This window comes from Hemiscyllium ocellatum, chromosome 6 (genome assembly GCF_020745735.1).
Source record: "Hemiscyllium ocellatum isolate sHemOce1 chromosome 6, sHemOce1.pat.X.cur, whole genome shotgun sequence".
Classification (NCBI taxonomy): domain Eukaryota; kingdom Metazoa; phylum Chordata; class Chondrichthyes; order Orectolobiformes; family Hemiscylliidae; genus Hemiscyllium; species Hemiscyllium ocellatum.
Window position 1 is genome coordinate 104810097 of NC_083406.1, and position 17599 is coordinate 104827695.

The window sequence follows — 17599 nt, forward strand, 5'->3', positions numbered from 1 at the left end:
TTGACCAACAGAAAGATGTAACTTGCATAGTTTATTTTTACATGCATTTCTTTAAGCTTCCTTGGATTATGTGGAAAATACTTAAAATAAAAAGTCAGACCACATTAACCTTAGTCGGCAAAAAAATGTCTGACTGAGCAAGTTTCAAGTTTGCAATCAGACCTTATCAACTTTGGTTGCAATTGTTTACCAGAATGCTTCATGAAGTGTTCATTTATGTGTAAAAGCAAGAAGAAATGCAACATATTAACCTTATGAGAAGTTCAAAGCAGATGAACAAAAATTCAGCAAATATAGTTCAGTCTATGATCAACATTAAAAAAAATGCTTGCAAGAATTATCCATTAAACACCACAGGGGGAAAAAAAAATTAGACAGCAAACTAATGCACACAAAGCCATTAAGATTTTACTAGCACAGATCGCTACCATATGACTGAACATCACTGAAACCTAGATTTCAAATCAAGCCTGAGCAGAGTGATAAAACACCTCGTATTAGCAGTTCCGAAGTGTTTTAAGAATCGAAGAGAACTCCAAGGAGGTCTAGTTATTTCTAACATGGGAGAAAAAAAGATGGTGGGGGATGTAAGTTAAAAGTTCAGTGCAGGGTACAACAAATCTTTCAGTATAAAATAACAGGTTTTTAAATTGTAAGGGGGCAGTAATGGTTTCTGTCAATCCTTCACTGGAAATTAACCTCCAAATTCTTAATTGCTTTTCTACACCATGATTTACTTGCAATCAACACTATGTTAACTTTTAATTCTATTTTACATATAGAAAGATACTTTATCAAATATTTTAAACTGTAGCTAATTTGAGTCATTTATTGTGCCAGTAAACAGTAAAGAAATTGTTTTAGTCTGTTTTATTTAGTATCATTCATGTTAACATCCTTTGTTCATTTGTCAATGAGTAAAAATTGTTTAAATAGTGCTGTTAACCTTATTTCGTCAGCAACCCACGCTTTGAATATCATATACTATTTTGAATGCAATCAGCCTTTTCTCCTTTAGAATTAATGCAATGCCTATAGGATTAAACACAGTGTTGCCCCAGTAAATTGTTTAGTTAGGTACAGCACATGAGAAAAAAAAAGTTAGAAAATTCCGGAAATTTGTTGGGAGAATCAAAAGTTGAAACTTCTGCTCCAATTCTTGCAAGGACATTTTCATCTATTAATTCCATGTAATTTTTCCAACTAATTTTGCAATAACGTTGGCAATGTGTCGAGCATTGCATGTGGGTTTGTTCTCCGAAAACATCAAACAAGCAGCGGAAGTTTAAAAAATACAGTCAAACCCAGTGGGTTAGCGATCCAGCACGGTAGTTTAAAAGTTTGAACAGAAAATATATTTCCAGACTTGAGAGAACTACCAACAGTGAAGTTTTTCTTTTATTTTTTTTTCTCTCTAAAACCTTCAAAGCATTGTTGTGCTGTAACTAAAGCAAGATTTCAAGAACGCAGTTAACATTCCAGGTTCTCCCTTCCATTTTTATTCGATTTACAGGTAAGTAAAAATTTGCTCTCTGGGACTAGAACAGCAGCACTTGCACCAAACCACTTCAAAAATTAAGTTCCAAAGCAATGCGGGGACTAGGGATTGAAAGAAGTAAAAAGAGTGCATCCAGAACTGAGTGGCTACAAGGAAATAATAGAACATATTTTAAAAATACATTGATCTTAGGAACATTATTTGGGAGAATTTGATTTTCCTTTATAAATTCAAAAAAGGCTCATTTCAGTAATGTAACAAACGTATGATTGAGTAATTTTTTTTCTTGAACTTTTAAAATAAATATTCAGAAAAAAAGTTTACTATACATACAAGCAAATGATATGAAAGTCACACTAACCAAAAAAAATTTGTTCGTACAAGTTGCTGAAATCTGCTGTTCCAGCCCAGTGTCTGCTGGAGGAGAGGCACAGACATGGGTGACTATTATAGATGACTGTCATATGGCCTTTATATAAAAAAAAGGGGCACTGACACCCATAATTTTACTTTTCATCACACGCTTTACATTCATATCTTTTACAGCATGCCAAATCCTTTGGCATAGGTAATGGCCTTTAGTAGTCTCTCATTGAGCTTTTCCTTGCTGCAATACTCAGGAAGTAGGAGGACATTAAAACACGTGTGAGATGTTGGCAACCTGTAAGAGAAAAGTGATACATTAGATACAATAACAGCAAAACAGAACAAGCCATGCTGATAGTTCACGAGGATTGCTCATTATAAGTAATCAATATTTATTTATAAATGTAGAGTTAATTTGAAGACTAAGTTTGAAGTTAAAATATTTGAGATAAAGGGAGTTGTTTGCATGCAACCGCCATGGATCAAGTTCTAAGTCAATGGAATGGAAATCTACTGCTTTCAAGCATACTGATGGAGGTATTCAAAACTCTAAAGAGCTTTAGTGAGACAAATCAGGGAAAATGTACTATTACTGGACAATGGCTCAGCAACAAGAGGATCTAAAGTTATGACTCGCAAAAAAAGATTTACCTTTATTAATGGCATGGGGTGTTCTACAAGAAAAATTCCATGAAAACAAGATCCTCAAGTTTTTGATCGATTTGGATAATTATTCGAAGATAAAGATTTGAAAAAGGTTTCAGAAGTAGAGCAGGCCTAAATGGTTTTTCAGAGCTAATGCAAATGGATAAGCAGGACGTACTATAAAATTAAACAATTAGAGGTCGAACCAAATCTTCCTTTTTGTTTTGGTTCAATGCCACTTCGTACAGTTATATACAGTGACCTTTGGAGGAAGCCACCTTTGTATAGGTTTTATATTATAAGCTCAGTATGTATGGTGACAAGTTGAATGCATTTAGTTCACACCCCTGCAGGGCCCCACTGGAAATGTTTACAATTACATTAAATTAACAAATTCTAACACAGCTAGAATCTTAACAGCTATCAATACCAAAAGTGAAATGCAAAGATGTTCAAAGCTGGAACCTGTGAACTTTAGTGAAGAGATTTCTTTGGAATACAAATGCATTTTGGAATGATAACTGAGAGCAGCATAGCTGGCTAGAGTTAAATGAATAACTCCAAAAAGGGTGGGTTCAAATCTGTACCAGCTTTGCTGATGTATGACAGCTGCCATATAACTAATCGGCATCTCTTCATTTAGAAACTATGTCCCTTCATGGAATAAACCTAATTCACAAAGGGATGCATTACCTGTCAGAATCTGGTCCGTTCTTTGCGATAATCATCTTGAGTTTTCCAAGGCCACCAACTGGTGCTCGATCTGTGCCTGTTGTAAACTGCAGGAAGAGTCGTTTCTGCTCGTCTGTAAATGCGTGGACAATTTCCCAGAATTCCCTGATAAAATGTGTTTTGTTAACTCCTTTGTGGATTAATCTCTACATTTATTAAAATATAAATAATTTAATTCTTTAACAAGCTTACAGCACTCTCAAATTCTGGCTATATTTTGTTTTAAATACTTTTAATAATTTATCTTGGAACTTGCCATTTGTGAAATAATGAGGTTTGTAATAGCATTATTACAATCACCTGGGCGAATGTCGGGAGGACATTATTTATAAATTTATAACAACAAAATGGAAATATTATTTTACTTTTTCTTAAAATAAAAGCTAGAAAGGTACCACTTTAGTGCATTAACTCAACTCCAAAAGCAAAGGTGATCCTATTTGGAAACTAAACCAGGGAATTATTATAGCAGCGTGTTTTTGTGGTCCAAAGTTCAGATGTTGGATCTGTGAAATTAATTCATCGGATGAGAAATGGATGCTTTATTGGATTGAGTTGTTCTGTATGAAATTTGTTACACCACTCTTCTCGATCTATCTTTTAAATTATTATCGAATAGAAATCAGTTTTCTACTTTCATAAATTATAGAACAGTGCATCATGAAAGATCACTCAAGTCTGCTCCAACCCAAAGACCAATCCCTATTTGTTCTCTATATCGCTGCAAATTTTCATCAAGTACATGAATACACCTTTCATGGTCCTTTGCAATGTGTAACCATCACTATCAGTCAGTACATGTCAAACTCTTTGCTGGATAAAGGTTTTGCCTCAAGTTGCTTCCAATACTTAAATAAATCTTTATAAACTGATACCCTCAGGTTATCCCTTCAGCCAGTGGAAGAGTTTCTCCCCATTTCCACAATCTAAACCAAATTACTTTTTAAACACTTATCAAATCTAGGAGCTGTTTCTGCTCGAGGGAAAAACACATTTTTGACTCAATCCATTGTGCTCATCTCAGGGACTATTCCAGTGAATCTCCTCTGCACCCTCTCCATGACATTCATGTCCTTCCTAGGTACGATGCACAGAACTGCAACAGACACTGGAGCTGGGGCCAAAGTAATATTATACATAGGTTCAGGACAACTTTTGTGCCCCCTCTATTTATGAAACCCAAAATTCCATGTTTTAAACTGATTTTTTTTAAGCTTACCTGTCACCTTCAGTGGCTTGGGCAGAAATATCCTCCTGTCTCCTCTTTTTAACCAATTTAGAAAATTTGTTTTGTGATTCAGAAATTGCTCCCCTTCTCTGTCCATCTCAATAATGGATAAATTAAAGTATCCTAACATCACATTTGTTCTTGAATCCAGTAATTCATTTGAAAATCTCTCGCCAACTATTTGATGGCTTATAAAATATCTCGTAGTGCGAAAGTCTGTTTGTTTACTGCACCCAAGTAGGGCAAAAAACTGAATTGCACATCAAACCATTCACACTTTCTAGTACTTCAACATTTTTGTGAAGCAAGAATAACTGACCCCCCCCCCAGTATAAACATTCAACCCCACCCCATTCTTTTTGAACAAAACCAGTTCTCTTTACATCATAAACCTACAAGACCTAGAGCTCACCAACATGATTAACTGCATTTCATGCATTTGCATACTAGCATGCTAAACCTAACTTGGGTGTCTTTGCACTGGCTATGGATCCCACCTAATTTTGTTTTATTCATAACTGTCTTGCGCAGGCCTATGAATTTGTTTTACTCTTTAGTTGCAACTTTGTGTCCAATTCTCTACCAAAACAGTTTAAATCTACATCCAGAGCACTCCATAACTTGCCCAAAAGGATACTGAACCCACCTCCACTTGTTCATCTTAAACAGGTCTCACCTACCAAGGAACTCATACCAATATCTTTGGAATTCAAAACTTGCCCTTCACTCACCACATCCAAAACTTCTGACTTAGAATAGTCTATTTCTACTGCTTAATACTGGACATAAATTGAGAGATCAAGGGCCTGTTTTTAACTTCCCATATTCTTAACTCTTGACTGCAGGATCTCCACCTTTTTCTCAAGTCATTAATTCTGACCTGAATCACAAGGTCTGATTCTTCAGTCCCACCAGAAAATGTTCTGTATGCTCCTTAGCAGTCAGAAGGAATCATACAATAACTCATGATGATAAAAGACATACCTGTCTGTCCCTATCCACTCAGCCCCACTCCTATGCTAGACTGTACCTTGCTCTGTAGTCCTTTGCTATTGCGTGTCAGGCTCCAAGCTCACTTCATCAAGGTGGTATCAGTGGCATTGTGATACTGGTTTGGGGGTTCAATACATGGGGCAATGCCACATTTATTGCCTATTCCTGGTTATTGTTGAAAAGGTGGTGCAAGCTACCTTCCTTGACCACTGCAATTCACTGGCACAGGGACAGCCACAGTGCTGCTATGGAATGAGCTCTAACAAATTCAAAGAGGTGGTGACGTTGTTCCAAATCGGGGTAGTGTGTGAACTGTCAGAGACCCTCCTGTTCCCATGTACTCCTCTGGCATTACTTCTTAGAGACATTATCCTAAACATCAGATCTCTTCTTTCATTCTGAAATCCAAATTTGGATCACTGATCTAGTGTTTAACTTCAATTTTGGTGTTTTGCTGCACTATGACCCTTCAACATAGATCCTTAACTAAAAAACACTCTAGACACCTTTTTGTTTATTCATTCATGGAATGTGAGTAATGCTGGTTGGACCAGCTTTTATTGCCCAGCTCCAATTACCTTTGAGAAGGTAGTGGTGAGCTGACATTTTGAACCATTGTAGTCCATGTGCTGTAGATAGACCCACAATGCCATGCGAGAGAGATCCAGACTTTGATCCAGTAAAGGAAGTGATTATTTTTAATTCAGGATAGTGAGTGGCTTGCAGGAAAGCTTACAAGCATTCTCATGAATCCTTGTCCTTACAAATGGAAGTGGCCATGGATTTGGAAGGTGCTGTGTCTGGGGCTTTGGTTGCTTTCTATAGTGCATTTTGCAGATTGTACACTGTTGTTACTGTGCATTGGTGGTGGGAGGAGTGCCTGTTTGTGAACATGATTCTAAGCTTTGTTTTGGATGGTGTCAAGCTTTTGAGCATTAGTGAAGTGACACTCATTCAGGCAAGTGGGAAGCATCACCCTCCTGACTTGGCCCTTGAAGACAGTGGACAGGCTTTTGGAGTAGGAGGCAAGTTACATGCTGTAGGATTCCTTGCTTCTGATCTGTTAAATAAGTGTTTGTGTCAAGATTGTTAATCCTTCAATAACTGTGAAATATCTGTCCCCAATACAAAAAAAAACACCTGCAACATATCCACAGGTAACAAATACAACATTATATTCCAATTCACAAACTGCTTTATGTTCATTTCCACACTGAGCTAAATGGAGTGTTTCGTACATTGTAAACTTGAATACGATGTTTCTAAATTATTGAAGCATCTACAACAATATGTGAGAAGAACTGACTGAATTCAAATTCTTACAGGCAATTTCTCTTATTTCAGCTGCTTTAAAAAACAAATACTCAAATAATAAAACTTGTTTAATTTTACAACTTGAGAGGGTATCCTATGACCAATTTTTAAATATATGCTGTGATAATTTTTTCTCTGTGTTAAATTTGTCAAGTTTTTATATGCATAAAATGGTGTTTCTTTTGTCTGCAAATATTAGAAAACAAAATAAACTGATTAAAAACATTCATGTCAAATATAACATTTGAAACTTGGGTGCAAAGCCATGCAGAAAATCACAAGGTCAAATTTCTTCCCATCGAGTGCGATTTCTATATTAGTTGGTCAATTGGCAGTTATTTCGCTTGCTGTATAAGAATAAAGATTAGATTAGATTACCTACAGTGTGGAAACAGGCGCTTCGGCCCAACTAGTCCACACTGACGCTCCGAAGAATAAACCACCCAGACCCATTTCCCCTCTGACTAATGCACCCAACACTGTGGGCAATTTAGCATCGGCCAATTCAGCTAACCTGCACATTTTTGAACTGTGGGAGGAAACTGGAGCACCTGGAGGAAACCCACGCAGACATGGGGTGAATGTGTAAACTCCACACAAACAGTCGCCCAAGTCTGGAATTGAACCTGGGTCTCTTGTACTGTGAGGCAGCAGTGCTAATCACTGTGCCACCATGCCAGGATATTCCTATTTAACTGAACATTCTTTCTTAGAGTACACAACCACAAGTTAGGAGTCTGATGGAACAGGGCATCTTACAGCATACTTATTCTCCACTTAAGTTTTTGAATTATTTCTCCATGATGCTACTATAAATGGCACAGCAAAGCCAAAACAACATCTGTGACCTCAGTGAACAAAATTAACCAGGTATCGCATTATATTAATGAGTGGAAAGAATAAGGATTGAAAGAGTTGGTAAAAATCAGAGGGGGAGAAGTCTAATTCAAATCAGGTACTGAAAGAAATAAATAAAATGCTACAGAAGACTGGAATCAGGTGGGGATAAAAGGCCTGGTGTGGTGCACAGGGAGAGAAATTTGACTCTTTATAACTGCCTCAAACAAAACACAATTTAGAGCATTTGTTGTCAATCTCTAATTGCTTGAGAAGGTATCGAGTCGCCTGCTTGAATTGTTGCTGTCTACGTGACATAGATACAATCTCCCAGTCTCATCAGAGAAGGAGTTTAGGATTTTGACCCACCAACAGTGAACGAACAGTGACATAGTTCCAAGCCAGGACAACGTGTAATTTAGTGGGTATCTTGCTGGCGGTGACATCACCAAGCCCATGATACCCTTGTTTTAGGTGGTATAATTTAGAAAACACAGTCAAAGAAGCTTTGTCAATTAAAGTCAGAGAGATGTAGAGCATGGAAACAGGCCCTTCACTCCAACTCGTCCATGCTGACCAGATATCTTAAATTAGGACAGTCCCATTTGCCAGAAGTTGGACCAAATCTCTCTAAACCCTTTCTATTCATATACTGATCCAGATGCCTTTTAAATGCTGCAATTGGGCCAGTCTCCCAACACTTTCTCTGGCAGCTCATTCCATATGCACACCACCCTCTGCGTGAAAATGTTGTCCCTTAAGTCCCTTTTATATCTTTCCCTTCTCACCCTAAACCTACGTCCTCTAGTTCTGGATCTTGTCTATTTATCTTATTCACACGCCTCATGATTTTATAAACGTCTATAAGGTCGCCCCTCAGCCTCCGACACTCCAGGGAAAACAGCCTCAACCTACTCAGCCTCTCCCTATAGCTCAAATCTTCCAACCCTGGCAATGTCCTTGTAAATCTTTTCTAAACCCTTTCAAGTTTCACTAAACCTTTCCGATAGGAAGGAGAACAGAACTGGACACAATATTCCAAATGTGGCCTAATCAATGTCCTGAACAGAGGCAACATGACCTCCCAACTCATTCTCAATGCACTGACCAATAAAGGAAAGCATACCAAATGCCTTCTTCACTATCCTATCTAGCTGTGACTCGAATTTCAAGGAACTATGAACCTGCACTCCCCAGGAGTGTTGTCCAGAACCTTTAAGTCCTGCTAAGATTTGCTTTTCCAAAATGCACCACCTCGCATTTATCAAAATTAAATTCGATCTGCCACTCCTTAGCCCACTGACCCATCTGATCAAGATCTGAGTTAACCTTCTTCGCTGTCACTGCACCTCTAATTTTGGTGTCATCTGCAAACTTACTAACTATATTTCTTATGTTCACATCTAAATCATTTATATAAACGATACACAGTGGACACAGCACCGGTCACAAGCCTACAGTCTGAAAAGCAATCCTTCACCACCATCCTCTGTCTTCTACCTTGGAGCCAGTTCTGTACCCATATGGCTGTATTCCATGAGGTCTAACCTTGTTAACCACTCTCCCATAGGGAACCTTGTTGAACGCCTTATCAAAGTCCATACAAATCACATTGATGGCTTTGCCCTCAATCCTCTTTGGTACTTCAATAAAACACAATCAATTTCGTAAGACATAATTTCCCACTCACAAAACCCATGTTGAATCTTTAACCAGTCCTTGCCTTTCCAAATATATGGAAACCCTGTCCTTCAGGATTCCCTCCACCAACGTCAGGCTCACAGGTCTATAGTTCCCTGGCTTGTCCTTATCACCCTTCTTAAATAGTTGCACCACATTAGCCAACCTCCATTCTGGCGGCACCTCACCTGTGAGTATCAATGATGCAAATATCTTAGTAAGGGACCCAATAATCACTTCCCTAGCTTCCCATAGAATTTTAGGTACACCTGTTTAGGTCCTGGGAATTTATCCACGTTTATGCATTTCAAGACATCCATCACTTCCTCCTCTGTAATATAGACATTTTTTCAAGATGTCACCATCTATTTTTTCAAATTCTACATCTTCCATGTCCTCCTCCACAGTAAACACCGATGCAAAATACTGGTTTAGTATCTCCCCATCTCCTGCGGCTCCACACATAGGCTGCCTTGTTGATCTTTGAGGGTCCCTACTATCTCCCTAGTTACCCCTTTGTCCTTCATGTATTTGTAAAAACCTTTGGATTCTCCTTAACCCTATTTGCCAAAGCTATCTCATGTCCCCTTTTTGCCCTCCTGATTTCCCTATCCGGTATATGCCTACTGCCTTTATACTCTAAGAATTCACTCGATCTATTCTGTCAATACCTGACATATGCTTCCTTTCTTTCCTTAAACAAAACTTCAATTTCTCTAGTCATCCTGCATTCCCTATACCTACAGCCTTTCCTTTCACCCGAACCGGAATATACTGTCTCTGGACTTTCACCTCATTTTTGAAGGCTTCCCATTTTCCAGCCATCCATTTACCTGTGAGCATCTGCTCCCAATCAGCTTTAGGAAGTTTTTGCCTAATACTGTCAAAATTAGTCTTCTTCCAATTTCGAACTTCAACTCTCCGATCTAGTCTATTCTTTTCCATCACTATTTTAAAACTAATAGAATTATGGTCGCTGGCCCCAAAGTGCTCCCCCATTGATACCTCAGTCACCTGCCCTGCCTTATTTCCCAAGAGCAGGTCATGTTTGGCACCTTCTCTAGTAGGTACATCCACATACTGAATCAGAAAATTGTCTTGTACAAACTTAAATTCCTCTCCATCTAAACCCTTAACACTATGGCAGTCCCACTCTATGTTCGGAAAGTTAAAATCCCCTACCATAATCACCCTATTACTCTTACTGATAACTGAGACCTCCTTCCAAGTTTGTTTCTCAATTTCCCTCTGATTATTAGGGTGTCTATAATACAAGCCCAATAAGATGATCATCCCTTTCTTATTTTCTTAGTTCCACCCAAATGACTTCCCTGAATGTATTCCCAGGAATACCCTCCCTAAATACAGCAGTAATATGCTATCCCTTATCGACAATGCCACTCCCCCTCCTCTCTTGCCTCCCCCACTCTCTATCCTTGATGCAGCACATGTATTAAGCTGCCAGCCCTATCTATCCCTGAGCTATGTTTCTGTAATTGCTGATATTCCAGTCCCATGTTGCTAACCTTGCCCCAAGTTCATCTGTCTTCCCGGTTAGGCCTCTTGCATGGAAATAAATGCAGTTTAATGCATCAGGCCTACTTTGTTTTCTGCTCTGCTCCTGCCTGCCATAACTGTTTGACTCGCTCCTTTTCCCAACTGTACCAGTCTCAGATTGATTTCTTTCCTCACTATTTCTCTGGGTCCCTTTCTTCCCTATGTTTTTAGCTTGAGTCACTGGGAGTGCCTCAATATTTGGACACACGTCCCACATTCAAATATCTGAAAATGATTGGCTCAGAATAAAGTCAGTTGGTTTGTATTTTGTTAACAGTAGTTACCACTTCACTTTCCAATGTCAGGAATCTGTAATGAAACACCTGCAATGATTTGATTCCTGAATTGAGTTAGGAGAACTATATTAGTGTCACAGCCTTAGGGCAGCATGCAAAATGTGATCAGTGGCATTAAAACATAGGGGGCCAGAAACCTGCCAGGAGAACCAAAAACTGGAGGAATGATTCAAAGATGAGAACAGTTACAATGTTAGCTATGCTTAAAAAATTGCACACATATAACTTAAGAATAAACGTCAAGTTATACCTTATAATACGGGAGTCCTTGGCATATCCACCATCATACTCTGTAGTATCTTCAAGTGCTTGAAAATCTAGGTTCTAAATTTGAGAGATCTCTCTTTACAATCAACTTAAATAATATAAAAAGTTCATGGTGTCTAATCCAGAAAGTTGAGTGTGTAAGGATTTTAATACTGATTTACCGGACTTCCACAGACTAGTAGCTCGATCTCCTCCGGTCGGAATAAATACTTTAGTGGTGACTCGTTGGTTACCATATGGAAACCTCTTCTAAAGGCTCTAAATTGCTTTTCTACTGATTTGTTGAGAATATAATCTGTATAAAGGTCAACAAATTCCTGTTTGGTGTAAAACAACATCACATTAGATCCACACAGCATAATAGCATAAACAGTCAGTATATACAGCAATATAAATTTAACATTCAGTTCTGCTAAAATCATAAATGTTCATCCTTTGGCTCTTTTAAGCAACTCAAAAATTTTTGATCTCTGATCTTTTTACTGTGACTTCAGCACTTATCTTCAGTGCATGAAATTCATATCCACTTTTTGGGACTGTTCAAGATGAGCATTGTTGGAATCATGCCCAAATTCACGAGGAAGAGTTTGTATTTGGAACCAGAACAGTACACTGAGCTTGTATTAACTTAACTAGAAAGCTTGGCTTATCCAAAAACAGACAATACTGGAATTGTCACAAAATTCCATGTATAGCTGATGGAGGACAACGAAATAATAAAAAAATTATTCATTACACTCACATGATATTGCTCAATTATCGAAGAAACATTAAGCTGAGCCCCATCTATTTTAGACTCTCAAGTTCTGTGCTTTTCTTCCTTTATTTCATTACTTGTCTTACATTGTGCTTGACCTTTCTTTTGTTCATTACAGAGGAACCTCGATTATTCGAAGGTCATAAGCGGGGAGCATTTCGTTTGGTTAATTGAATTCCGGATAATCGAATGCTGGATAACAGTTTAGCCGAGCATCAGGACCTTACGATCTTGCTGGATTATCCGACGTTCGGATAATCGAATGCCGGATGATTGAGGTTCCTCTGTATACTATCACGTTCCCCAATCTTCTTTCTGGTTTTATTTTGGTCATCCTTTCTCTACATCTCTCCTGTTTCTGCTCTCACTTATCATTTTTCTCATTTATCCATTTAAATGTTCCTTTTTTTTAAAAAAACATCTAGGCAGTTAGCAAAGTGGTAGCCTCCATACATCAGTTCAAAGGTGAGTTATGGGAATGGGTATTCAAGAGTTGGTAAATATGTCAAAAGCTTTTTAAAAAAAAAAACAGCCTTATGAAGACCAAGAGGAGGGAGGTTACCTCATTCCAGATCACAATGCTGTTAGACCACCTGGAGAAGGAAATAAACTACCTTTATTTCACACCATGTTGCATCAGGATTCAGAACTGTCCGGCCACATTTATGCTGTAGCAAATATAACAGCATTAATCCCTATAATTTCAAGCTGAGATTTATTCTAACTTTACCTTTCTGTTTTCATTTGTCACTGGAATCTGATCCCCATTCTCCCTCAAGTTACACATCATTGGAGTTCCAAACAAGTCAGTTTGAGATATTTGGAAAGTAATCATCATGTCATCCTCTACGCTGCCATCGTACTCAACAAGTTCTTTTAAACTCTGATGCAGGACCTGGGAAAGAGTTATTTATTTGTTATAATATTTTATGGTATTTTTGATAGCACCTACTTAAAAACCTAAAGCAACATGTATAGTATTCAGATGTAACGTACACATTGCTGATTAAACAGCACCTGAAGTACATAACTTGCCACTTGAAGTTGCTTAAACTAATGACTTGCTAATTTGAATCAAATGTAAAAAGATCTTTCTTTTTTATACAAATTCCTCAATGCAGATTAGAAGATGCCTAACTGAGCAAAAGTTAACTTAGAATTACAAGGATAGCATAGGTTTCTCTTTTTGATTTGCATTTTACCACCTGCTTCATTTCCCTTTTACATCAACTTGACCACTTAGCTGTCAATTCACAGAACTCTGCAGATTAAGGGAATAAGATGCAAAACTAAGAAAATTAGTTGTGTTGCCAGGAAGAAGGATTCCCTATAAAATGCACTGGTTAAAGAGATGGGGTTTGTTAGTTAAATAGCTTGTAAAATGTTTTAATGCATGTACTTTACCGGGTGAGAGTCTTCTAGGTCTCGGAAGGTTCCCTTTTTGCCCAACAGCTTTCTGTAAACGACCATAGGAAAATGCACATCCAGTATACAGTTGTTGTAAATGGCTAGGCCAAGAACTATGCCAATTAGAGTAAACTGTCCCTCAGTTTCAAATGAGGAAGTGTTGAACCAGAACAATTTTGTAGATTCGTCATATGTGAACATTCCTGGAGAAGGGGAAAAAAAGCACAAACATTTTTTTTTTAAAAACAGTTCGAAAGGTTTAATGAGCCATTGAATGGTGAGATGTGGGATTTTCTGCAAATTCTAGGAGAAAACTAAATTGTGTAGAGAAATCTCTACTAGAAGCGAGGAAGTTAACTAGGTAATCAATCAACTGAGATTGGTCCAAGACCGAACTAAAATTGCATATAGAATCATTTTGGCAATGAAGAATGAGAGGAGACAAAGTAAACTAATTATGGCAATTTTAAAAGGGATTGCAGGATATAGATGAGAGAGAAGTTGAGTTGATAAGACTGTTCAAACACATTTGGGATCCTTAGATTTATCAACAGAAGCAAAGAGAACAAAAACAATGAAGTTCTGCTACTGTGTTTAATTTTGGGCAACACATGGTTAAAAACTTGAACAGTAAAGGTTAAGTTCTGAAATATGCGATTAATACTTTTATCAATTTAAAGAGACTTACTAGAATAGTATCAGGGAAAATGAACTTCAGTTATGCCTAGAGAATGGAGAAGCTAAAGTTGTTTCCTTGGGGAATAGATCAATAGGCAACTCATAAGAAATACCTGCAATCATGACTGGTTTTGGTAAGTGCAGAAAGGAGGATCTGCTTTCAAAGCTGCAGGCCAGCATTGAGATAAAACAGTTGAAAGGTGGTTGCAAAAAGAACCAGAAGTGACATGATTAAAAAACACAATACGTTCCTGCAACCTGCAACACATACCTGAATGGTGAGGTTTCTGCCTTCCTAACAACTTTTAAGTCGTTACCCAATTTAAAGGGGGAAAAAAATTGGGACCGATGTAAGAAAAATGGGGAGGAGATAGGGATGCGATGAATTGGGCAGCTCCAGTAAAGTGCCAGCACAGACACAGTGGGCTGAATAACCAGGGACTTGTTTTACGATTACAACTAAATCTGTACATTTTATGGCTAAAACACAGAACTAATGTTCAATAACTTATCAACTTACCAAGCAAACGTAGTTGTTTTTAAGGTCTTGTGAACTTTGAGAACTCCCAAATTCACTGCTCCCTCATCATCTGTTTACCTCTTATTTATTATATAATTACATTCTATTATTTATTATCTCTCACATTAATTGTAATAAGAAATAAGTATGGTGTTAGTTTCACTTAAAAAAAATTCCGATGTGTTCCTTTATTTTGGCCAATTACAAAAGATGAGCATCCTATTGGATCTCCTTTGGTCTCCCTGAGATACATACTTGCTCCTTCCATCTCAACCACAAATTCAGGACGTTTCTTTAGTTCAAATCCCGCATACTCCGTGAACAGAAAAGGTGTCGCAATTTCCTCATGGGACATTACCCACTTCTATTCTTCAGATAGGTAACCATGGTGCTTAAACATTCGTTCCAATCTGTTTCACATCCATTTTGGCAACTTTTTAAATCAATTAGCTTTACTCAAAATTATTTCAAACTTAAGATCAAAGTTTCTCTCCCATAAATGTTGCATGAAATAGCCTGTAATATTTAATGTAACTTGGTCTTTTTTCCCCAGGAGTCTTTGGCCCCTTCAATACACACATACACACACATTCTCAGAAGAATCTACAAATACAACTTTTTCCTACATTCATCTCAGGTTCCTCACTACGAACAGTTGGATTCAAACACTTTACAGTTGAGGTAATGATCAGTTACTGGAGGGGGGAAAAGAGATGGCCAGCAAATCACTTAAAACATTTTCAGAACTTTAATTGGTTTGTCAGCATATTATGGTCATATTTAAAGAAGGCCATTTGATTTAATTATACGTAAGGAATTTACTGACTTTAACAAGCTATGTATGATGTGTCTGCAATTGGTCAGGTGAAAAAGCCCCCACCAGAACTGGTTCTTTAGCACCTTGCTTTCAGGTGCAATGAGCTGAGATTGCTGTTCATGGAAAAAAATTGCTGGATGAACACATTTCTCTCATCCCTGCAAGTTTGGTTTTCTCTCCTGAAGACATTAACGATAATTGGTTCAAGCTCATGAGCACTGGTCACTGCACAAATAATTATTTATACATGATTAACAGAGATTCAAGGGACATTCATCCATGAAGCCCATTCCAGCGGAACACAATTATTTCCTCATCTGATGCCCAAGTATAGATACTTGCATCCGCAGTCACTAAATAAGAAAGTGGAGTAGGGACTATCACTTTTTTTTGATCATGGGGCATTTTTTTTCCTGATTACAAAGGCTAATTGTGCTGCTGTCTGCCACTACAGAACAGACGGATTCAATATAGGACTTTCCTGGTCGATATGACTCAGTGTTACACCATCATTAGCCACTAAATCCATATGGCAATTCTTTAAGCAGCAACATGCCAAAATTGGAATACTACAGAATAGAAGTCCATACCAATATCAGGGTTGAAGATTTCTTCCACAACAAGCTGAAAAAACTCTTTGGATACACCTCCTTCGTCCACACCTTGTTCACCTTCAAACTCCACATACAGCTGTTTCTTCAGGTCTGCGGGATTTTCCATGGCAATCATTTCCAGCTGTTAACAACAGTTTAATATTGATGGATTAGTATTTTACTGATCTTTAAAAATAAACCATCCCAAAATACTTCAGACTAATTCATTCATGCACACTGGGGAAAAAACCCACAAAGGAGCAGGCTATTCCGGACTTAGTGCTATGTAATGAGCCAGATCTTTTCGGAACAAAGTAGATGAATTAACGGCACAAATCATCGTGAATGATGATGTGATAGGCATCACACAAATGAGGTTGCAGGGGGTCAGGACTGGCAGTTAAAACATCCAAGGATTTACAACTTATCAAAAAGACAGGGAGGTGGGCAGGGTTGCCTTGTTAGTTAAGAATGAAATTAAATCTATGGCACTGAATGACATGGGTGGAGTTGAGGAACCATAAAAGGCAAAAAAAAAACAAATGCGAGTTATATACAGACCTCCTAACAGTGGTCAGGACCAGAGGCGCAAGATGTACCAGGAAATAGACAGGACACATCAGAAAGGCAAGGTCACAGTGATCATGGGGGACTTCAATATGCAGGTGGACTGGGTGAATAATGCTGCCGGTGGATCCAAAGAAAAGCATTCCATGAATTCCCTACAGGATGGAATTTTGGAACAGCTTATGATGGAGCCACAAGACAGCAGGCTAATCTGGACTTAGCGCAATGTAACGAGCCAGACTTTATAAAAGATTTTAAAGTAAGGGAACACTTAGGAGGGAGCGATCATAATAGGGTAGAGTTCAGTTTGCAGTTTGAAAAAGAGAAGGCAAAATTCGATGGAATGGTGTTACAGTTCAATAAAGGTAGTTACAGGGGCACAAGAGAGGAACTGACAAAAATCGGCTGGAAGCAGAGCTTACCGGGGAAGACAGTAGAGCAACAATGGCAGGAGCTTTTGGGTGTAATTGAGGATACATTACAAGAGGTTCATCCCAAAGGAAAAAAAAGGATTATCCGAAGAGCGATTAGACAGCCTCGGCTGACAAAGGAAGTCAGGAAATGTATCAAAGAAAAAGAGCCTATAAAGTGGCCAAAAGCACTGGGAAATCAGAAGACTGGGAAGGCTAAAAAAAACAAGAGGATAACAAAGAGAAAAATAAGGAAGGAGAGGACCAAATACGAAGGTAAGCTAGCCAGTAATATTAGAAATGATAGTTTCTTTCAATACATAAGCAGCAAACAAGAGGCAAAAGTAGACACTGAGCCGCTCCAAATTGATACAGGAAGGCTAGTGAAGGGAGATAAGGAAATAGCTGAATAACGTAATAAGTACTTTGTGTCAATC

General features: G+C 38.1%; 1 protein-coding gene across 2 annotated transcripts in view; it reads right to left on the reverse strand.

The window, feature by feature from the left end:
* Positions 1-17599, reverse strand: part of ube3a (ubiquitin protein ligase E3A) — a 67260-nt gene continuing 49661 nt past the window's right edge. For both annotated transcript variants that reach the window (XM_060826241.1, XM_060826242.1), the window contains 7 exons: positions 16183-16327; positions 13575-13780; positions 12901-13065; positions 11575-11730; positions 11397-11470; positions 3203-3346; positions 1-2159 (listed from right to left, as the gene is read on the reverse strand). In XM_060826241.1, coding sequence (XP_060682224.1) covers positions 2039-2159; positions 3203-3346; positions 11397-11470; positions 11575-11730; positions 12901-13065; positions 13575-13780; positions 16183-16327 — 1011 coding nt within the window. In that variant the 3' untranslated portion in view covers positions 1-2038. The remainder of the gene's footprint in view (positions 2160-3202; positions 3347-11396; positions 11471-11574; positions 11731-12900; positions 13066-13574; positions 13781-16182; positions 16328-17599) is intronic.